Genomic DNA, 23358 nt, shown 5'->3' with positions numbered 1-23358 from the left:
TTTGGTCAGAGTCCTCTTCAGTCTCACTTGCCACTAGGATAAAAAGGCAAGACCCCTTTTTAGTTTCAATGCTCTTAGGTCTTTGGCTAGTACTTCTCAAAAAATTGTGGCAGAATTTTTGAATCCCTGAACCAAAACCTGCCATGTAAAGTGTCTCTTAGTCTCCGTTTTAATGTCAGTCCTTTCAAAACCAGAGGCTGAGACTCAGGGTGCAGAGGAATGCAAAAGAAAGCATCCTTTAAATCCAGCACTGAAAACCAGGCATATCGATTAGGTATAGTAACCAGGAGGGTGTATGGGTTTGGTACTACTGGGTGGATGTCTTCTACTATTTGGCTGACTTTTTGCAAGTCCTGAACAAACTGTTATTCTTTTGTCCCTGGTTTCAAGACCGGCAGGATAGGGGTGTTATATGGGGACTGGCAAAACTTTAAAAGTCCAATTTTTATATACTGTTGCACCCAGAGTGCAATTGCTTCCAAGGCTTCCTTATGGAGCGGATACTGTCTCTGGTTTACAATGGGTGCCCTGGGCTTCAGGGCGATTTTAACCGGGGCAGCTGATTTAGCTCGCCCCAGGTCTTCCTGATGCCCAGATCTCTGGATCTACTTTCTGTTGAATGTGGGGAGGGATGCCACTAGGTGTCACTGCTTCCTCACACAGCAGTGTTCCTTGTAGTGCACAAGCAGTCGCAGGTGAAGTCTGGACTAGATGCGAGAGGGCCCCAAAATGACCTGGTCCCTGAGCTTTGACAGGAGGTCCCTCCCTAAGAGGGAAACTGGGCACTCTGGCATATAAATTCATGATATAATAATTCTTTTTCAATTTCACAATTTACTGGTTGGAGGAATGAATGGGTAGACAGCTTCCCAGAGATTCCTACCACCAGTGCAGGGAGTGGACTGAGGGGAGACTTGGCCATGTTCAAAACCGAGGTGGTTGTTCCTGTGTCTAAAATGAAGTCAATAGAATGCCCTCCCATCTTTAGGATTACCCGAGGCTCACAGTGGGAGATAGTCAGTGAGCTCTGTCACTCTGAATCGTCCCCAGCTGAGGGCCCCAGGAGGGGCTGGGGGTGCCTATAGGACAGCTGCTGATCCCAGGGGTGGCTTTGCCCTGCGTCCTGGGCCCATCTCTCTTTTCAGCCCTGGACCTGAAGGGGTTAAGGCGGTGGCCACCAGAGCCACCTTTTGTTTCATTTTTTGTTTCTCTTTTTGTTCTGCTACTGGGTCTCTATTATTATAGATCTTGAAGGCAATTTCCAGCAGCTGTCCTGTAGGCACCTCCAGCCCATCCTCCAGGTCTTGCAGCTTTTTCTGAATGCCAGGGGTGCTCTGGGAGATGACAGTCATATTCAAAAACCTGGAGTTATTGGGGTCTTCGGGGTCCATGCCGTGTACTGGAGAAATGCATCTGTCACCCTCTCAAGGAAGGTGGAGGGATCTTCTTTCTCTCCCTGAATGACTTCTCTGATATTTTGTAAGCTTTTAGGCTTAGGGATCCCATTCCTCAATCTGACATTTAGGCACTCTCGATACAGCTGAAGGCTGTTTTTCCCTACCTCACAGTTATGGTCCTAGCCTGGCCCTCAGTGGGAATCACTTCTATTCTTGGGGGCTGGGTCTCATTGGTGGGATCTAGGTCATGTAACCTCTCGGCTTCTTTTCTAGCTTGTTCTAACACCATATATTGTTCTGAGGTTAACAAGGTGGTAAGGAGTGTCTGCATGTCTGCCTGGATAGGGCTGTGAGTAGAGAAAATAGAAAGGAAGAGTTCAGCCACCCCGTTTGGATCACTCCAGTAAGGAGGATTATGACTCTTCCAGTTACATAAATCAGAAGTTGAGAATGGAGTATATACTAACGTTGGTCTCCATGGCTGTCGTGCCACATCTACTCTGGCTGGAACTTCTCTTAGAGGGTATTGCCCTGCCTGGATTTCCGGGGTACCCTGACCAAAAAAAGCACCCTGACGGGTACAAGAAGGGGAGACCATACCCAAAGCCAAATGTGCACCACATGCTCCCTCTGCTTCTTTTTCCTTTTCAACTCCCAGTGGGCTGGCCCCACTCGAATCAGGCTTGGCTGCTTCGGGGGGAGGGGACTTGTGGCTCTCCTTTGGCCTGGTCCTCCGGCTGACGTGGCACCTCCTCTGTAAGGAGGAGAGGGAGCCAAAGCAGTGACCAGAGCCCATCTTTCAAAAAGGTGGTCCTCAGATGAGGAATTAGGAAGCACCTTGGGTTTTTGCTTCCTCTGGAAAAGGGGTTTAGAGCTTGGTAAAGAGACGTGAAAGCCTGGATGTAGGGGATTTCATCCCACTTCTTTTCTTTTTTACAAAACAGATCAAGTTGCAGAATCGTGTTAAAGGCCAGAGATCCAAATTGCGGCCACTGATCCAGGTCTCCTAATTGATATTGAGGCCAAACGTTATTACACAAAAATACCATCTTCTTCTCAGTCATAGGTTCATAGCTATACCTTTTCCAATTTGTTAGTATACACCCTAAGGGAGACTTAGCAAGGAGGGGTGAGCCTTCCCCCATAGCCGGTGTCCTTTGTAAACACTTAGTGGTTATTGATGGCCAAATTCTTTCCTTCTCAGCCTGATGATAGTTAATTACACAGTCTACCTGGAAGTCTGCCTCTTCTCTAATTAAACTTAGTTCTGCCAGAACCCCCCTAATCCCTATTCTGTGTCCCCAGCCGCCCCCCCAAGACGTTCCTCTAAATGGCCTGTGCATGGTAGATGGCCGATGACCTGTGGAACAAATTGTCACAATTAAAGACCTGGGACCAAAAATATTCACTGACCTGATGACAGGTTTTGTACAAGTAATAATTAACATGATGACGAAGACAACACGAGATCTCCCCAGCCTCACATGGACAATAATACTGGTATGCACTCAGCTCATACGTGTACGCTCTCAGTTCCTTGGCTGGTCTCACACTCGCTCTTGGCAATCTCAACCTCCCAGACAATCCCTAGAATAACAGAGGTGATGCCGGCAGCCTTGGCAGTCTCAACCTCCCAGACAATCCCTAGAACGAAAGAGGTAATCTCGAGAGCCCTAATCTCAGTCACACACCCAAAAACCAAGACTCTAGAGTCACCGCAAGCCCCTTTTTGTGATCCTACTCACCAGGCCAGCCATCTGAAGCTCCACTGGCTCCAGAAACCAAGGGTTCAGGCTTCCCCTAAGCCTGCCCTATCTGCCCTGGCCCTGAGTGCAACAGGGAGGGAAACTTCGGACTCACCCCTTGGGGATTTTACCTAAGCCAATCTCTCTTTTACTTACCTTGTGTGGGGCAGTTAGGGACTGGAGGTGCTGTGGCAGGCACAGGACCAGCCGATGGCCTCCCTGGATGTGAATGGGACCTCCTGCAGCCACTTTACTGGGAGGGCTGTTAGTCAGTTCAAGGACTCTCCTCAGGGCTACCATGTGTGAAGCAGCACAGCCCCATGTTGGGTGCCAATATTTGTTACCGCAAAACACAGATTCGAGCCGCTTGCCACAAAGCCAATACTGAGACAGGGGTGAGGTAAGCAGCAAGAGGGCTTTATTATATACCAGTGTACAAGAGACAGAGTGGAATGGACTCCTCCAAAGTCTGTCTGTCTGTCAGAGGCCTACCAGAGGGTTTTCTAGGGTTAGGGCTTAGGCTTGAAGAATCTGGACAGTGACAGTTCCCCTTTGAGGGTGGGGCATGTTGGCCACATTTCAGACATGTTGACCTTCTGTAAGGTCTTCTGATGCCATCCTGGTTTCAGTCACAAGGTGGCCCCCATTGTCTTGCTGTCTCATCCCAGATCTTATTGATTGTTTTTCTGCTTCTCAAAGGGGAACATAGGTTAATTTTAAACTTTATAGAATCGTGGAGGATGGGAGAGGGAAGGGAAGAAACAAATCACAAATCCCAAAATACCTGGGGTGTGTAAAAGCTAACTATGCAAGCCATGCAGAAACAATGTTACAATACCCAGGACATTGTTGTTAGGTGCCGTTGAGTTGGTTCCGACTCATAGCGACCCTATGCACAACAGAACGAAACACCGCCGGGTCCTACACCATCCTTACGGTCGTTGTTATGCTTGAGCTCATTGTTGCAGCCACTGCGTCAATCCACCTTGTTGAGGGTCTTCCTCTTTTCTGCCGACCCTGTACTCTGACAAGCATGATATCCTTCTCCAGGGACTGATCCCTCCTGACGACATGTCCAAAGTATGTAAGATGCAGTCTCACCATCCTTGCTTCTAAGGAGCATTCTGGTTGTACTTCTAAGACGGATTTGTTCGTTCTTTTGCGAGTCCATGGTATATTCAGTATTCTTCACCAACACCACAATTCAAAGGCATCAACTCTTCTTCGGTCTTCCTTATTCATTGTCCAGCTTTCACATGCATATGATGTGATTGAAAATACCATGGCTTGGGTCAGGTGCACCTTAATCTTCAAGGTGACGTCTTTGCTCTTCAACACTTTGGAGAGGTCCTTTTGCAGCAGATTCACCCAATGCAATGCGTCTTTTGATTTGTTGACTGCTGCTTCCATGGCTGTTGATTGTGGATCCCCAAGTAGAATGAAATCCTTGACAACTTCAATCTTTTCTCCGTTTATCATGATGTTGCTCATTGGTCCAGTTGTGAGGATTTTTGTTTTCTTTATGTTGAGGTGTAATCCATATTGAAGGCTGTGGTCTTTGATCTTCATTAGTAAGTGCTTCAAGTCCTCTTCACTTTCAGCAAGCAAGGTTGTGTCATCTGCATAATGCAGGTTCTTAATGAGTCTTCCTCCAATCCTAATGCCTCGTTCTTCTTCATGTAGTCCAGCTTCTTGGATTATTTGTTCACCATACAGATTGAATAGGTATGGCAAAAGAATACAACCTTGACGCACACCTTTCTTGACTTTAAACCAATCAGTATCGCCTTGTCCTGTCTGAACAACTCCCTCTTGATCCATGTAAAGGTTCCTCATGAGCACAATTAAGTGTTCCGGAATTCCCATTCTTCGCAATGTTATCCATAGTTTGTTATGGTCCACACAGTCGAATGCCTTTGCATAGTCAATAAAACACAGGTAAACATCCTTCTGGTATTCTCTGCTTTCAGCCAGGATCCATGTGACATCAGCAATGACATCCCTGGTTCCAGGCCCTCTTCTGAAACCAGCCTGAATTTCTGACAGTTCCCTGTCGATATACTGCTGTACCCGTTTTTGAATGATCTTCAGCAAAATTTTGCTTGCGTGTAATATTAAGGATATTGTTCTATCATTTCCACATTCGGTTGGATCACCTTTCTTGGGAATAGGCATAAATATGGATCTCTTCCAGCCAGTTGGCCAGGAAGCTGTCTTCCATATTTCTTGACATAGACGAGTGAGCACCTCCAGTGCTGCATCTATTTGTTGAAACACCTCAATTGATAGTCCATCAATTCCTGGAGCCTTGTTTTTCGCCAATGCCTTCAGAGCAGCTTGGACTTCTTCCTTCAGTACCATCGGTTCCTGATCATATGCCACCTCTTGAAATGGTTGAATATCGACTAATTCTTTTTGGTATAATGACTCTGTGTATTCCTTCCATCTTCTTTGGTTGCTTCCTGTGTCATTTAATATTTTCCCCATGGAATCCTTCACTATGCAACTCGAGGCTTGAATTTTTTCTTCAGTCCTTTCAGCTTGAGATATGCTGACTGTGCTCTTCCCTTTTGGGTTTCCATCTCCAGCTCTTCGCACATGTCATTGTAATACTTTACTTTGTCTTCTCAACAGGCCCTTTGAAATCTCGTGTTCAGTTCTTTTACTTCATCAATTCTTCCTTTTGCTTTAGCTGCTCCATGCTCAAGAGCAAGTTTCAGAGTCTTCTCTGACATCCATCTTGGTCTTTTCTTTCTTTTCTGTCTTTTCAATGACCTCTTGCTTTCTTCATGGATGATGTCCTTGATGTCATACCACAACTCGTCTGGTCTGTGGTCACTAGTGTTCAATGTGTCAAATCTATTCTTCAGATGGTCTCTAAATTCAGGTGGGATATAGTCAAGGTCATATTTTGGCTCTCGTGGGCTTTCTCTGATTTTCTTCAGTTTCAGCTTGAACTTGCATAGGAGCAATTGATGGTCTGTTTCACCGTCGGCCCCTGGCCTTGTTCTGACTGATGATATTGAGCTTTTCCATCATCTCTTTCCATAGATGTAGTCAATTTGATTTCTGTGTGTTCCATCTGGTGAGGTCCATGTGTATACTCGCCGTTTATGTTGGTGAAAGAAGGTATTTGCAATGAAGAAGTCGTTGGTCTTGCAAAATTCTATCATTTGATCTCTGGCATTGTTTCTATCCCCAAGGCCATATTTTCCAACTACTGATCCTTCTTCTTTGTTTCCAACTTTTGCATTTCAACCGCCAGTAATTATCAATGCATCTTGATCGCCTGATCAATCAATTTCAGACTGCAGCAGCTGATAAAAACCTTCTATTTTTTCATCTTTGGCCCTAGGGGTTGGCCCATAAAATGAATAATAGTCTTATGAACTGGTCTTCCTTGTGGACATATGGATATTATCCTATCACTGACAGCATTGTACTTCAGGATAGATTTTGAAATGTTCTTTTTGACGATGAATGCAACACCATTCCTCTTCAAGTTGTCATTCCCAGCATAGCAGACTATATGATTGTCCAATTCAAAATGGCCAATACCAGTCCATTTCAGTTCACTAATGCCTAGGATATTGATGTTTATGAGTTCCATTTCATTTTGGAAGATTTCCAATTTTCCTAGATTCATACTTCATACATGCCAGGTTCCGATTATTAATGGCTGTTTGCAGCTATTTCTTCTCATTTTGAGTCGTGTCACATCAGCAAATGAAGATCCCGGAAGCTTTACTCCATCCACGTCATTAAGATCGACTCTACTTTGAGGAAGCAGCTCTTCCCCAGTCATCTTTTGAGTGCCTTCCAACCTGGGGGGCTCGTCTTCCAGCACTATATCAGACAATGTTCCGCTGCTATTCATAAGGTTTCACTGGCTAATGCTTTTCAGAAGTAGACTGCCAGGTCCTTCTTCCTAGTCTGTCTTAGTCTGGAAGCTCAGCTGAAACCTGTCCTCCATGGGTGACCCTGCTGGTATCTGAATACCAGTGGCATACTTCCAGCATCACAGCAACACACAAACCCCCACAGTACGACATTAGGCCCTTACAATCTTTCTCACACTGCCCCTTTCAATGGGAGCATTGAGGGAGAAAGGAGGGTCCTGTTTTTCAGCAGAAAATCAGGTGCTACAGCCAAAAGAAAAGGGAATGGATTTTGGAGGATAGAACTAACAGGCTTCCACTAAACTTCTGTTTAATTTATAAAAAACATATATGTGTATTAGAGCCCCGGTGATGCCAAGGTTCAGAACTTGGCTGTTATCCAAAAGTTGGACAGTTCAAATCCACTAGCTCTAGGATCTTTAAAGCATTTGAGGCTGAGGCGGGGCCAAGATAGACTAGGTAGACACTACCTCAGATCCCTCTTGCAACAAAGGCTTGGAAAAGCAAGTGAATCGATCACATACATAACAATCTATGAACCGTGAACAACAAACACAGACTTAGAGACGGAGAACGAACAAATACAGGGAAGCAGCGACTGTTTTCGGAGCCTGGAGCCAGCGTCCCAGTCAGGTAACCTTGGCGCCGGCTTAGGTCTGGGCCCAGGGGAGCTGAACTTAAAAAACTTGTGACGGTGCAAAGAAGGGGCACAGCCCTACCCCCCTGAACTGACCCTGCGAGGGGGCTCAGACAGTCGGCGCGGCAGCGTGGCGACGCGGCTGGTGGGAGAAGTCCCCGGGAGGCAGTGACCTGATTTGGAGCTGGGAGTGCAGCGTCCCAGCCAGGGAACCTTGGCGCCGGGCTTTCGACTGGGCACTGTCACGGCACAAGCGCGGGGCATAGCTCTACTCCCCTCAACTAACCCCGGGAGGGGGCCCAGCCGGTCCGCGGGGGCAGCGCGGTGACACGGCTGGAGGGATGAGAAGTCCTGGGAGGCAGCGACTGATTTTGGAGCCGGGAGTGAAGCGTCCCAGAAGGGGAACCTTGTCGCTGTGCTTTGGACTGGTGGCAGAGGATCTGACCGTGTCTTCAGCGGATCAGACCCCCGGGGACAATCTCCACACAGCCAGCACACATAGGCGACATGCCCCTCAGGAGTCTCAGATAAAATAGTCATTCCAAGCAAGACAAGCAACTTTGGCTATATTCCCGGGTGCTTTTTTTTTTTTTTTTACTCTCCTGTTTCTCTGAACCCTCCCCCACCGTTCCCAGGCGGCTTCATTAACATTGGAATTTCCTGAGCCAGAGGGAGAAGGCTCCGGCTCCACGGCGGCTTTGCTTTTCCCTTTTTTTTTTGGTCTTTTACTAACCCATTCTTGCGGCCTGAGAGAAGGAACAACGAAAAACCCAGGGACCAAAAATCCATCCCTAATTGGACTAAAAACACAGAAACAGCTACAGCCAAGCATATATGATCCAAATCTCGGACTTTCATCCTTACAGGGAACAAGGTGGCGGTTATAATCCAAAGGCAGTTCTGATAGGGATCTGACTGCATTTTTTTTAGCAGATTTTCTGGAAAAACAAGTTTCCCAGGTGTGATATCTCTGCTTATTCAACAGAGCCCTAACTGACCCACAACAGGGAACTGAGGGCTGAAGCTCCCCCCAGACCACCTAGCCTCTTGCCTTAGGGGTCTAAGGAGGGTGACAGCTACCAATCAGTAGAGGTACTTGCATTGGGGGCCTAAGGTACAGCTGCAGTGCCCTCCCACCAAGGTGCTACAGGAATAGAGACACACCTACCTCACTGACACTTGGGGGAAGCCTGTCAGCATCCTGCCCCCCCGGAGGGTGAACCCCAGCTGCTAATAGAATCTGGTGCACACAACTATCACCACTACTTCTCGAGGTGGATAGGTGTTAGGGTGCAGCACACACTTGATGACCCAAAATCAGATTCTACTCAAGAATAGTGAATAGACTCAGGCATATATATCTGGAAACAGCCCAAACCAGCTGGTAATAGGTCATAAGTAAGTCAAGGGCTACAACAAACAAGACAGCACAATCTAGTAGCCCATCCACGTATATTGAAAGAAAACAAAACAAGATAAGACTCAGTGAGCAATTACAGAATAAACCACTACTATATCTTTTTTTTTTTTTATATCTTAGTGATGGCTCGGAGACAGCAGTCGATATCAAACCACATAAAGAAGCAGACCATGACAGCTTCTACAACCCCCCAAACAAAAGAATCAAAATCTTTCCCAAATGAAGATACTATCCTGGAATTATCAGATACAGAATATAAAAAACTAATTTACAGAATGCTTCAAGACATCAGGGATGACCTCAGAAATGAAATAAGGGAAACGGCAGAAAAAGCCAAGGAACACACTGAGAAAACTGTTGAAGAACTCAAAAAGATTATTCAGAAACATAGTGGAAAAATTAATAAGCTGCAAGAATCCATAGAGAGACAGCATGTAGAAATCCAAAAGATTAACAATACAATTACAGAATTAGACAACGCAACAGGAAGTCAGAAGAGCAGACTAGAGCAATTAGAATGCAGACTGGGAAATCTGGAGGACCAGGGAACTAATACCAAAATAGCTGAAAAAAAATCAGATAAAAGAATTAAAAAAAATGAAGAAACCCTAAGAATCATGTGGGACTCTATCAAGAAGGATAACTTGCGTGTGATTGGAGTCCCAGAACACGGAGAGAGGACAGAAAACACAGAGAAAATAGTTGAAGATCTGCTAACAGAAAACTTCCCTGACATCATGAAAGACGAAAGGATATCTATCCAAGATGCTCATCGAACCCCATTTAAGATTGATCCAAAAAGAAAAACACCAAGACATATTATCATCAAATTTGCCAAAACCAAAGATAAAGAGAAAATTTTAAAAGCAGCCAGGGAGAAAAGAAAGGTCTCCTTCAAGGGAGAATCAATAAGAATAAGTTCAGACTACTCAGTAGAAACCATGCAGACAAAAAGGCAATGGGATGACATATACAGAGCACTGAAGGCGAAAAACTGCCAGCCAAGGATCATATATCCAGCAAAACTCTCTCTGAAATATGAAGGCAAAACTCTCTCTGAAATATGAAGGCAAAATTCAGATATTTACAGATAAACACAAGCTTAGAGAATTTGCATAAACCAAACCAAAGCTACAAGAAATACTAAAGGAAATTGTTTGGTCAGAAAACCAATAATATCAGATACCAGCACAACACAAGGTCACAAAACAGAACATCCTGATATCAACTCAAATAGGGAAATCACAAAAACAAATTAAGATTAATTAAAAAAAGAATGCTCATAACAAGGAATCATTGAAGTCAATATGTAAAAGATCACAATAATCAGAAAGAGGGACTAAATATAGGTGGCATAGAACTACCATATGGAGAGTGATACAAGGTGATATAGGACAATACAAGTTAGGTTTTTACTTAGAAAAATAGGGTAAATATTAAGGGAACCACAAAGATGTATAACAACTCCATAACTCAAGATAAAAGCCAAGAAAAACGTAACGACTCAACAAACATAAAGTCAAACACTATGAAAATGAGGATCTCCCAATTTACTAAGAAAAACGTCTCAGCACAAAAAAGTAAGTGAAAAATGAAATGGTCAACAACACATATAAAAAGACATCAAAAAGAAAGGTCTCCTTCAAGGGAGAATCAATAAGAATAAGTTCAGACTACTCAGTAGAAACCATGCAGACAAAAAGGCAATGGGATGACATATACAGAGCACTGAAGGCGAAAAACTGCCAGCCAAGGATCATATATCCAGCAAAACTCTCTCTGAAATATTATTTATCTATAATTACGCTGAATGTAAATGGATTAAATGCATCAATAAAGAGACAGAGAGTCTCGGACTGGATAAAGAAACACGATCCATCTATATGCTGCCTACAAGAGACACACCTTAAACTTAGAGACACAAGCAAACTAAAACTAAAGGATGGAAAAAAATATATCAAGCAAACATTAAGCAAAAAAGAAGAGGAGTAGCAATATCAATTTCTGACAAAATAGACTTTAGACTTAAATCCACCACAAAGGATAAAGAAGGACACTACATAATGATAAAAGGGACAATTGATCAGGAAGATATAACCATCTTAAATATTTATGCACCCAATGACAGGGCTGCAAGATACATAAACTTTAACAGAACTGAAAAGTGAAATAGACACCTCCACAATTATAGTAGGAGACTTCAACACACCACTTTCGGAGAAGGACAGGACATCCAGTAAGAAGCTCAATAGAGACATGGAAGACCTAATTACAACAATCAACCAACTTGACCTCATTGACTTAGACAGAACTCTCCACCCAACTGTTGCAAAGTATACTTTTTTTTCTAGCGCACATGGAACATTCCCTAGAATAGACCACATACTAGGTCATAAAACAAACCTTTGCAGAATCCAAAACATCGAAATATTACAAAGCATCTTCTCAGACCACAAGGCAATAAAAGTAGAAATCAATAACAGAAAAACTAGGGAAAAGAAATCAAATACTTGGAAACTGAACAATACCCTCCTGAAAAAAGACTGGGTTATAGAAGACATCAAGGAGGGAATAAGGAAATTCATAGAATGCAACGAGAATGAAAATACTTCCTATGAAAACCTCTGGGACACAAGAAAGCAGTGCTCAGAGGCCAATTTATATCGATAAATGCACACATACAAAAAGAAGAAAGAGCCCAAATCAGAGAACTGTCCCTACAACTTGAACAAATAGAAAGTGAGCAACAAAAGAATCCATCAGGCACCAGAAGAAAACAAATACTAAAAATTAGAGCTGAACTAAATGAATTAGAGAACAGAGAAACAATTGAAAGAATTAACAAAGCTAAAAGCTGGTTCTTTGAAAAAATTAACAAAATTGATAAACCATTGGCTAGACTGACTAAAGAAATACAGGAAAGGAAACAAATAACCCGAATAAGAAACAAGATGGGCCACATCACAACAGACCCAACTGAAATTAAAAGAATCATATCAGATTATTACGAAAAATTCTACTCCAACAAATTTGCAAACCTAAAAGAAATGGATGAATTCCTGGAAAAACACTACCTACCTAAACTAACACATTCAGAAGTAGAACAACTAAATAGACCCATAACAAAAAAAGAGATTGAAACGGTTATCAAAAAACTCCCAATAAAAAAAAAGCCCTGGCCCGGACAGCTTCACTGCAGAGTTCTACCAAACTTTCAGAGAAGAGTTAACACCAGTACTACTAAAGGTATTTCAAAACATAGAAAATGACGGAATACTACCTAACTCATTCTATGAAGCCACCATCTCCCTGATACCAAAACCAGGTAAAGACATTACAAAAAAAGAAAATTACAGACCTATATCCCTCATGAACATAGATGCAAAAATCCTCAACAAAATTCTAGCCAATAGAATTCAACAACATATCAAAAAAATAATTCACCACGACCAAGTGGGATTTATACCAGGTATGCAAGGCTGGTTTAATATTAGAAAACCCATTAATGTAATCCACCACATAAATAAAACAAAAGACAAAAACCACATGATCTTATCAATTGATGCAGAAAAGGCATTTGACAAAGCCCAACACCCATTTATGATAAAAACTCTCAGCAAAATAGGAATTGAAGGAAAATTCCCCAACATAATAAGGGGCATCTATGCAAAGCCAACAGCCAACATCACTCTAAATGGAGAGAACCTGAAAGCATTTCCCTTGAGAACGGGAACCAGACAAGGATGCCCTTTATCACCGCTCTTATTCAACATTGTGCTAGAGGTCCTAGCCAGAGCAATTAGGCTAGACAAAGAAATAAAGGGCATCCGGATTGGCAAAGAGGAAGTAAAATTATCTCTATTTGCAGATACCATGATCTTATACACAGAAAACCCCAACAAATCCACCAGAAAACTACTGAAACTAATAGAAGAGTTTGGCAGAGTCTCAGGTTATAAGATAAACATACAAAAATCACTTGGATTCCTCTAGATCAACAAAAAGAACATCGAAGAGGAAATCACCAAATCAATACCATTCACAGTAGCCCCCAAGAAGATAAAATACTTAGGAATAAATCTTACCAAGGATGTAAAAGACCTACACAAAGAAAACTACAAAGCTCTACTACAAGAAATTCAAAAGGACATACTTAAGTGGAAAAACATACCTTGCTCATGGATAGGAAGACTTAACATAGTAAAAATGTCTATTCTACCAAAAGCCATCTATACATACAATGCACTTCCGATCCAAATTCCAATGTCTTTTTTTAAGGTGATAGAGAAACAAATCACCAACTTCGTATGCAAGGGAAAGAAGCCTCGGATAAGCAAAGCATTACTGAAAAAGAAGAAAGTGGGAGGCCTCACTCTACCTGATTTCAGAACCTATTATACAGCCACAGTAGTCAAAACAGCCTGGTACTGGTACAACAACAGGCACATAGACCAATGGAACAGAATTGAGAACCCAGATATAAATCCATCCACATACGAGCAGCTGATATTTGACAAAGACTCAGAGTCAGTTAATTGGGGAAAAGATAGTCTTTTTAACAAATGGTGCTGGCATAACTGGATATCCATTTGCAAAAAAATGAAACAGGACCCATACCTCACACCAAGCACAAAAACTAACTCCAAGTGGATCAAAGACCTAAACATAAAGACTAAAACGATAAAGATCATGGAAGAAAAAATTGGGACAACCTTAGGAGCCCTAATACAAGGCATAAACAGAATACAAAACATTACCAAAAATGACGAAGAGAAACCAGATAACTGGGAGCTCCTAAAAATCAAACACCTATGCTCATTTAAAGACTTCACCAAAAGAGTAAAAAGACCACCTACAGACTGGGAAAGGATTTTCAGCTATGACATCTCCGACCAGCGCCTGATTTCTAAAATCTGTATGATTCTGTCAAAACTCAACCACAAAAAGACAAACAACCCAATCAAGAAGTGGGCAAAGGATATGAACACACACTTCACTAAAGAAGATATTCAGGCCGCTAACAGATACATGAGAAAATGCTCTCGATCATTAGCCATAAGAGAAATGCAAATTAAAACTACGATGAGATTCCATCTCACTCCAACAAGGCTGGCATTAATCCAAAAAACACAAAAAAATAAATGTTGGAGAGGCTGCGGAGAGATTGGAACTCTTATACACTGCTGGTGGGAATGTAAAATGGTACAACCACTTTGGAAATCTATCTGGCGTTATCTTAAACAGTTAGAAATAGAACTACCATACAACCCAGAAATCCCACTCCTCGGAATATACCCTAGAGAAATAAGAGCCTTCACACAAATAGATATATGCACACCCATGTTTATTGCAGCTCTGTTTACAATAGCAAAAAGCTGGAATCAACCAAGGTGTCCATCAACGGATGAATGGCTAAATAAATTGTGGTATATTCACACAATGGAATACTACGCGTCGATAAAGAATAGTGACGATTCTATGAAACATTTCATAACATGGAGGAACCTGGAAGGCATTATGCTGAGCGAAATTAGTCAGAGGCAAAAGGACAAATATTGTATAAGACCACTATTATAAGATCTTGAGAAATAGTATAAACTGAGAAGAACACATACTTCTGTGGTTACGAGGCGGGGGGAGGGAGGGAGGGTGGGAGAGGGTTTTTTTACTGATTAATTAGTAGATAAGAACTGCTTTAGGTGAAGGGAAGGACAATACTCAATACATGGAAGGTCAGCTCAACTGGACTGGACCAAAAGCAAAGAAGTTTCCGGGATAAAATGAATGCTTCAAAGGTCAGCAGAGCAAGGGCGGGGGTTTTGGGACCATGGTTTAAGGGGACTTCTAAGTCAATTGGCAAAAGAATTCTATTATGAAAACATTCTGCATCCCACTTTGAAATGTGGTGTCTGGGGTCTTAAATGCTACCAATCGGCCATCTAAGATGCATCAATTGGCCTCAACCCACCTGGAGCAAAGGAGAATGAAGAACACCAAGGCCACACAACAACTAAGAGCCCAAGAGACAGAAAGGGCCACAAGTACCTGAGACCTACATCATCCTGAGACCAGAAGAACTAGTTGGTGCCCGACCACAATTGACGACTGCCCTGACAGGGAGCGCAACAGAGAACCCCTGAGGGAGCAGGAGATCAGTGGGATGCAGACCCGAAATTCGCATAAGAAGACCATACTTAATGGTCTGACTGAGACTAGAGGAATCCCGGCGGTCATGGTCCCCAAACCTTCTGTTGGCACAGGACAGGAACCATCCCCAAAGACAACTCATCAGACATGAAACGGACTGGACAGTGGGTAGGTGAGAGATGCTGATGAAGAGTGAGCTAATTATATCAAGTGGTCACTTGAGACTGTGTTGGCATCTCCTGTCTGGAGGAGGGATGGGAGGATAGAGAGAGTTGGAAGCTGGCAAAATTGTCACGAAAGGAGAGACTGGAAGGGCTGACTCATTAGGGGGAGAGCAAGTGGGAGTACGGAGTAAAAAAAAATAAACTTATATGTGACAGTCTGACTTGATTTGTAAACGTTCACCTGAAGCTCAATAAAAGTTAATAAAAAATGTCGTTGGAATTTGGATCGGAATTGTATTTATAGATAGCTTTTGGTAGAGTAGACATTTTTGCAATTGTAAGTCTTCCTATCAATGAGCAAAGTATGTTTTTCCACTTATGCAGGTCTCTTTTGGCTTCTTGGAGTGGTGTCTTGTAGTTTTCTTTGTATAGGTATTTTATGTCTCTGGTAAGATTTATTCCTAAGTATTTTATCTTTTGGGGGGCTACTGTAAATGGTATTGATACGGTGAGTTCCTCTTCGATGTTCTTTTTGTTAGTGTAGAGGAATCCAACTGATTTTTGTATGTTTATCTTGTATCCCAATACTCTGCTGAATGCTTCTATTAGTTTCAGTAGTTTTCTTGAGGAGTCTTTAGGGTTTTCTGTGTATAAGATCGTGTCACCTGCAAATAGAGTTAATTTTACTTCTTCCTTAGCAATCTGAATGCACTTTATTTCTTTCTCTAGCCTAGTTGCTCTGGCTAGGACCTCCAGCACAGTGTTAAATAAGAGTGGTGATAAAGGCCATCCTTGTCTGATTCTCCATCTCAAGGGGCATGCTTTCAGACTCTCTTCATTTAGGATGATGTTGGCCGTTGGCTTTGTATAAATGCCCTTTATTATGTTGAGGAATTTTCCTTCTGTTCCTATTTTGCTGAGAGTTTTTATCACGAATGGCTGTTGAACTTTGTTAAACACTTTTTCTGCATCAATTGATAAGATCATGTGGTTCTTGTCTTTTGTTTTATTTATATCATGGAATACATTGATTGTTTTTCTAATATTCAATGATCCCTGCATGAACCCCACTTAGTCATGGCGCATTTTTTTTATATGTGTTGTTGAATTCTATTGGCTAGAATTTTGTTGACGATTTTTGCATCTAAGTTCATGAGGGATATAGATCTGTAATTTTCTGTTTGTGTGTTGTCTTTACCTGGTTTTGGTATCAGGGATATGCTGGCTTCACAGAATGAGTTTGGGAGTACTCCGTCCTCTTCTGTGCTCTGAAATACCATTAGTAGTAGTGGTGTTAACTTTTCTCTGAAAGTTTGGTAGGACTCTTCAGTGAAGCCATCCCAACCAGGGCTTTTTTTAGTTGGGAGTTTTTAAATTACCTTTTCAATCTCTTCTTTTGTTATGGGTTTATTGAGTTAGTTGAAGTAGGTAGTGTGTTTCTAGGAATTCATCCATTTCTTCTAGGTTTTCAAATTTGTTAGAGTACAATTTTTCTTAGTAATCTGATATGACTCTTTTAATTTCAGTTGGGTCTGTTGCGATATCGCCTGTCTCATTTCTTATTTGGATTATTTGCTTCATCTCCTGTTTTTCTTTTGTCAGTCTGGTCAATAGTTTATCGGTTTTGTCAGTCTTTTCAGAGAACCAGCTTTTGATCTCGTTAACTCTTTCAATTGTTTTCCTGTTTTCTATTTCATTTAATTCTGCTCTAATTTCTATTATTTGCTTTCTTCTGGTACCTGGAGGTTTCTTTTGTTGCTCTCTTTCTCTTTATTCAGGGTGTAGGGATAATTCTTTGATTTTGGTCCTTTCTTCTTTTTGGATGTGTGCATTTATTGATCTAAATTGACCTCTGAACACTGCTTTCACTGTGTCCCAAAGGTTCTGATAGGAAGTGTTTTCATTCTCATTGGATTCTCTGAATTTCTTCATGCCATCCTTACCATCTTCTATAACCCAGTCGTTTTTGAGCAGGGTATTGTTCAGTTTCCAAGTGTTTGATTTCTCTTCCCTACTTTTTCTGTTATTGATTTCTACTTTTATGGCCTTATGGTCAGAGAAGATGCTTTGCAATATTTCATTATTTTGGATTCTGCTAATGCTTGCCTTGTGACCTAATATGTGGTCTATTCTAGAGAATTTCCCATGTGCACTAGAAAAGAAAGTATACTTGGCTGCTGTTGTGTGGAGTGTTCTGTATATGTCTGTAAGGTCAAGTTGGTTGATTGTGGCATTTAGTTCTTCTGTGTGTTTATTGAGCTTCTTTCTGGATGTCTTGTCCTTCACCGAACGTGGTGTTTTGAAGTCTCCTACTATTATCAGCCCCAGTATCTATCTCACTTTTCAATGCTGTTAGAGTTTGATTTATGTATTTTGGAGTCCTATCACTGGGTGTGTAAGTATTATGTTTATGCCCTCCTGATGTATTGATCCTTTAGTCATTGTATAGTGTCCTTCCTTATCCTTTGTGGTGGATTTTACTTTAAAGTCTATTTTGTCAGATTAATATTGCCACTCCTGCTCTTTTTTGATTGTCGTTTGCTTGAGATATATTTTTTTCCACATTTGAGGTTTTAGTCTGTTTTTTGCCTTTAAGCCTAAGGTGTGTCTCTTGTAGGCCGCATGTAGATGGATTGTGGTTTTTTTTAATCCATTCTGCCACTTCCTGTCTCTTTATTGGTGTAGTTAGAGCATTTACATTTAGTGTAATTATTGACAGGTATGAGTTTAGTGCTGTCATTTTGATGTTTTGTGTGTGTGTGTATTTTTCAGTTTCTTTGTTCCACTTAATTTTTTGTGCTGAGTTGTTTTTCTTTCTGTATTTTCTTTTCATTGTGTTGATTTTGTATTTGCCTGAGTCTTTATGTTTTTCTTGTTTTTTATTTTGGTGTGTAGGGTTGGTAGTTTCCTTCGTGGCTACCTTAATATTTAACCCTATTTTTCTAATCGGAAACATATCTTTTATTTCTTTATATCGCCTTGACTTCCTTTCCATAAGAATGATCTATGACTACATTTTTTAGCCCCTCTTTTTTACTTTAACGTTGTCATCTTTTACATATTGACGTCTCAGCTTCCCTATTTGGAATGTTTTTGCTTTGACTAATTTTTGTGACTTCCTTATCTGGTTACCGTGTCCTGTGTTCTAGTCTTGGGTTGTTACGTGATGTTGTTGATTTTCTAACCGGAGGACTCCCTTTAGTATTTCTTTTAATTTCGGTTTTGTTTTGCTGATTCCCTAAATTTCTGTTTATCTGAATGCCCTAATTTTGCCATTATATTTGAGATACAGCTTTGCTGGATATATAATTCTTGGTTGGCAATTGTTTTTCTTTCAAAGCTTTATATATGGCATTCCATTGCCTTCTTGCCTGCGTGGTTTCTGCTGAGTAGTCCAAACTTAGTCTTACTGATTCTCTTTTGTAACGACTTTCATTTATCCCTAAAAAATATAAAGAGCCACTCTTAAATTTCTGTCTTCATGTTTGGTCTTGGCAAGTTTGATTACGATATGTCTTGGTGACTTTCTTTTCTAATCTACCTTGTGTGGTGTTGATAAGCGTCTTGGAGAGGTATCTTCTCATCTTTCATGATATTGGGGAAGTTTTCTGACAACAAATCTTCAATAATTCTCTCTGTATTTTCTGTTACCCCCCGTTCTGGTACTCCAATCACATGTAGGTTATTCCTCTTGATAGAATCCCACATAATTCTACGATTTCTTCCTTTTTTAATTATTTAACTGATCTTTCCTCAAATAAGTTGGTGTCAAATGCTTTATCTTCACTCTCACTAATTCTGACTTCCATTGCCTCTCTTCTTCTCCTTTGACTTTGTATTGAGTTGTCAAATGCTGAAATTTTATTGTTAATCTTCTGTTTACTTTCTATGGATTCTTGCAGCCTATTAAATTTGTCATTGTGCTCGTCTCTATTCTTCTTAAATTCCTCTATTGCTTTGCCTATGTGCTTCTTGGCTTGTTCTGCATTTTGCCTGATCTCCTTCCTGATTTCTTGGAGCTCTGCATGTTTATCTTTTGTATTCTACTTCTGGTAATTCCAAGAAATTCTCTTCCTCCTGAAAGATTTCTTGATTCTTTGTTTTGGGAGCTTGCTGAAGCCATCATGGTCTGCCTCTGTATGGGATTTGATATTGACTGTTGTCTCCAAGCCATGAATAAGTTACTATGTTCATTTATCGTATGTTCTCTTGCTGTGTCCTAGTTTTTTATTTTGTTTGGTTTTTATATTCCCATTCGGCTGAATGAGTGAGCTACCTTGGTTATTGGCATCTTTGAAGCTCTCATGTCTTGTCACCTGGTGGTTAGAGCTACTAGTAGGTGTGTGAGGCCAGGAGTCTGTTTACTTTCCTTGTATGTATTCAGCTGTGGTATCCAGGAAGTCATTCACCAAGTGTGTGGTGCACACTCTCATCTACAATCCTAGGTGGGGAAGCGTAATTGGAGTAGACACAGCTATCTGGTTGCAGTAGTCTGTCACTTGATGAGCAAGACAAGGGGCTGACAGCTGCCCCTGAGTGTCTGGGAGGAAATCGTGTCCCTGTTCTCTAGAGTGCTTAGGTGGCTGGGTTTTGCAGCTGGAGTATGGGCACCCAGTGCTGTTGGCTGTAAGGACTGGGAGGCACGACTTATTCTTGGACGCCTGTGGTGGGTGGGTAGGTGGCGTGGGTGCAGCCTCCAGTCCTCAGGTCCCCGATGTGGGTAGGTGAAAAACCAAAACCAAATCCATTGCTCCCGAGTCAATTCCAACTCATAGCCACCTTATAGAGCAGAGTAGAACTGCCCCATGGAGTTTTCAAACAGCGCCTGGTGGATTTGAACTGCTGACCTTTTGGTTAGCAGCTGTAGCATCTAACCCTGGTGGCGTAGTGGTTAAGTGCTACAGCTGCTAAAGTCCTTAGTGGGCCAAGGGGTATCAAATGTCACAAACTTCCCACTCCACCATATAGCTGATACAGTTGAAGTTAGGCTTTAGGTATACACCCTGTTGTACTGTGTTAACAAGGGCCTACACTGTTGAAATATACCTACACAGGTCAATGCAGGGGGGAGAGGCATTCGAAGTCTGTGAGCCCTTTATACCTGTGCCTAGGCAAAGGAGCTGTGCCTGCCCTGAGTTTCCAGCTTAGGGGAGCTGGCAGATTATTTATTTTCATGTGTGTTCATTTCTTCCCTCTCCAAGGCTGGGTGAATGGCTCAGGGCACTTGACAGGTCCTACTTCCAGCCCATGGAATATGGCAATCTCTGAAGCTGGCTCAGGGCACAATGTAGAGCAGGGAAGGGGCAGGTAAATGGGAAAGAGGTATTTCCCAAAGGGGTGTTTTTTGATCCATGTTGTAGGTTAGATTCATGTACTTCTCTTTTGCTAACTGAAGGCCGCTTTTCACTGGTTCTTGAGGCTTGAGTAGCCACTCTGCTGCTCAGCCTCTCCCGATGTGGAAAACACATCCCAAGTGCCACTTCTTGCCTCACCTCGCATGCCAGCCAATCTGACCTGCAGGGTGCTGGTTCCTGCTGGGTCAGGTCTGGCATCTTCTTGCTGTCTCTAAACCATCTCTCCCTCTCCTGGCCACTCAGTGCAATTCCTCAACTTTGCCTTTGATGTTAAGGGCTCCTACATTGGCATATATAATCAACTCACTTGTTTTTTGGGGTCTTTGTGTAAGAGCGATCCTACGAAGCATCTGACTACTCTGCTGTCTTAGTCCCATCTCCCTCATCCTTTGAGTTTTAGGTTGTTTGTGTCTTTGAGTCTAAGGTGTCTTTCTTGTAAGCAGCATATAGACAGATTGTGTTTTTAAATCCATTTTGCCACTCTCTGTCTCTTAATCGGTGCATTTCATCCATTAACATTTACCGTATCATAGATAGGTATGAGTTTAGTGCTGTTATTTTGATTTGCGTGTGTGTGTGTGTGTCGTGTTGACAGTTTCTTTGTTCCACTTAATTTTCTGTGCTGAGTTGTGTTTCTTTACGTATTTTCTTTTCATCTTTTTCATTGTTGTTGATTTCGTATTTGCTGAGTCTGTATGTTTTTCTTCTATTTTGATGGGTAGATTTGTTAATTTCATTTGTGGTTCCCTTAAAATTTACCTCTATTTTTGTAAGTTTAAACCAGTATTTTATGACCAGATATTGCCTTAACTTTCTCTCCATATGAAAGCTCTGTAAGTGCACTCTTTCATCCCTCTTTTTTTGTTTTAATGCTGTCATCTTTTACATATTGACATCAATGTTTCCCTATTTTTAGTGTTTTAGCTTTAACTTATTTTTTTGACTTCCTTATCTGGGTTGATATCTGGTTGTTCTGTCCTGTGCTAGAGTCTTGTATTGTTATCTGATATTGTTGGTACTCTAGTCAGAAGAATCTCTTTAATATTTCTTGTAATTTTGTTTTTACAAACCCCCTTAAGTTTTGTTTATCTGGAAATGCCCTAATTTCACCTTCATATTGAGAGACAGTGTTGCTTGATGTATAATTCTGAGCTGGCAATTTTCTTTTCCTTCAAGGATTTATATGTATTATCCCATTGCCTTCTTGCCTGCATGGTTTTTGCTGAGTAGTCAGAATTTAGTCTTAGTGACTGTCCTTTGTAAGTGACTTTTGTTTATCCCACAGTGCTCTTCAGATTTTCTCTTTATCTTTGGTTTTGGCAAGTTTGATTATAAAATGTCTTGGAGACTTTCTCTGGGAGTCTGCTCTGTGTGGGGTTCGATGAACTTCTTGGATAGATATCTTCTCGTTTATCACGATATCAGGGAATATTTCTGACAGCTAATCTTCAACAATTGTCTTTGTATTTTCTATCATCTCCCCCTGTTTTGGTACTGGAATTCCTCACAGGTTCTGCTGCTTGATAGTGCCCCACATAATTCTTAGATTTTGTTCATTTTTTTTTAAATTGTTTTATCTGATTTTTCCTCAAATAAATTGGTGCCAAGTGCTTTCTCTTCACCCTCACTATTTCTGACTTCCATTGCCTCAATCCTTCTCCTATGACTTTCTATTGAGTTGTCTAGTTCTGAAGTTTTATTTTTAATCTTTTTATTTCTATTTGCTGCCTCTCTATGGATTCTCACAACCTCTTAAATTTGTCATTATGCTTTTCTATAACCTTCTGAAGTTTCTCTTTTGCTTTGTCTGTGTGCTCCTTGGCTTGTTCTGCATTTGCCTGATCTCCTTCCTGATCTCTTGGAGAGTTCTGTATATTAACCGTTTGTATTCTACCTCCAGTAATTCCAAGAAATTATCTTCCTCTGAAGGATTTCTTGATTCTCTGTTTTGGGAGCTTGCTGAAGCCATCATGGTCTGCCTCTGTATGTGATTTGATATCGACTGATGTCTCCAAGCCATCAATAAGTCACTGTATTTATTGTATGTTTGCTTACTGTGTCCTAGTTTTTTTTTTTTTTTTTTTAATCTTGCTTTGTTTTTATGAGACCAAATAGGCTGGGCGTATGAGCTACCTCTGTTATTGGCTTCTTTGAATCTCTCATGTCTTGTCACCTGGTGGTTAGAGCTGCTACTAGGTGTGTGAGGCCAGGAGTCCATTTACTTTTCTTGTGTGAATTCAGCTCTGGCGTCTAGGTAGTCAGTCACTGAGTGTGTCGTGCAGGTTCTCACCTACTTTCCTGTATGGGCGGGGCTATGTAGGGTTGATCAGAACAGGCACGGTTATCCAAGGGCTTATCGATTTTGTTGATCTTTTCAAAGGGATCAACTTTTTGTTTTGTTGATTCTTTCTATTGTTTTGCTATCATCTATTTCAATTATTTCTGCTCTGATCTTTATTATTTCCTTTCTTCTGGTGGCTGTGGGCTTCTTTTACTGTTCTCTTTCTGTTTGTTTGAGTCATGGAGCTAATGTTTTGATTTTGACCCCCCTTTTTGATATGTGCATCTATTGCTGTAAATTGACCTCTGAGCATT

General features: G+C 41.5%; 1 protein-coding gene across 1 annotated transcript in view; it reads right to left on the bottom strand.

The window, feature by feature from the left end:
* Window positions 1-644: 644 nt before the first annotated feature.
* The window catches only part of LOC126086246 (PRAME family member 12-like), a 31755-nt gene continuing 9041 nt past the window's right edge, over window positions 645-23358 (bottom strand). Inside the window, exons 3-7 of the mRNA XM_049902411.1 lie at window positions 7965-8029; window positions 2917-3041; window positions 2070-2151; window positions 1227-1399; window positions 645-707 (exon numbers count right to left, since the gene is read on the bottom strand). Coding sequence (XP_049758368.1) covers window positions 645-707; window positions 1227-1399; window positions 2070-2151; window positions 2917-3041; window positions 7965-8029 — 508 coding nt within the window. The remainder of the gene's footprint in view (window positions 708-1226; window positions 1400-2069; window positions 2152-2916; window positions 3042-7964; window positions 8030-23358) is intronic.

This window comes from Elephas maximus, chromosome 11, assembly GCF_024166365.1.
Source record: "Elephas maximus indicus isolate mEleMax1 chromosome 11, mEleMax1 primary haplotype, whole genome shotgun sequence".
Lineage (NCBI taxonomy): Eukaryota > Metazoa > Chordata > Mammalia > Proboscidea > Elephantidae > Elephas > Elephas maximus.
This window is presented reverse-complemented; position numbering and strand designations above follow the sequence as displayed.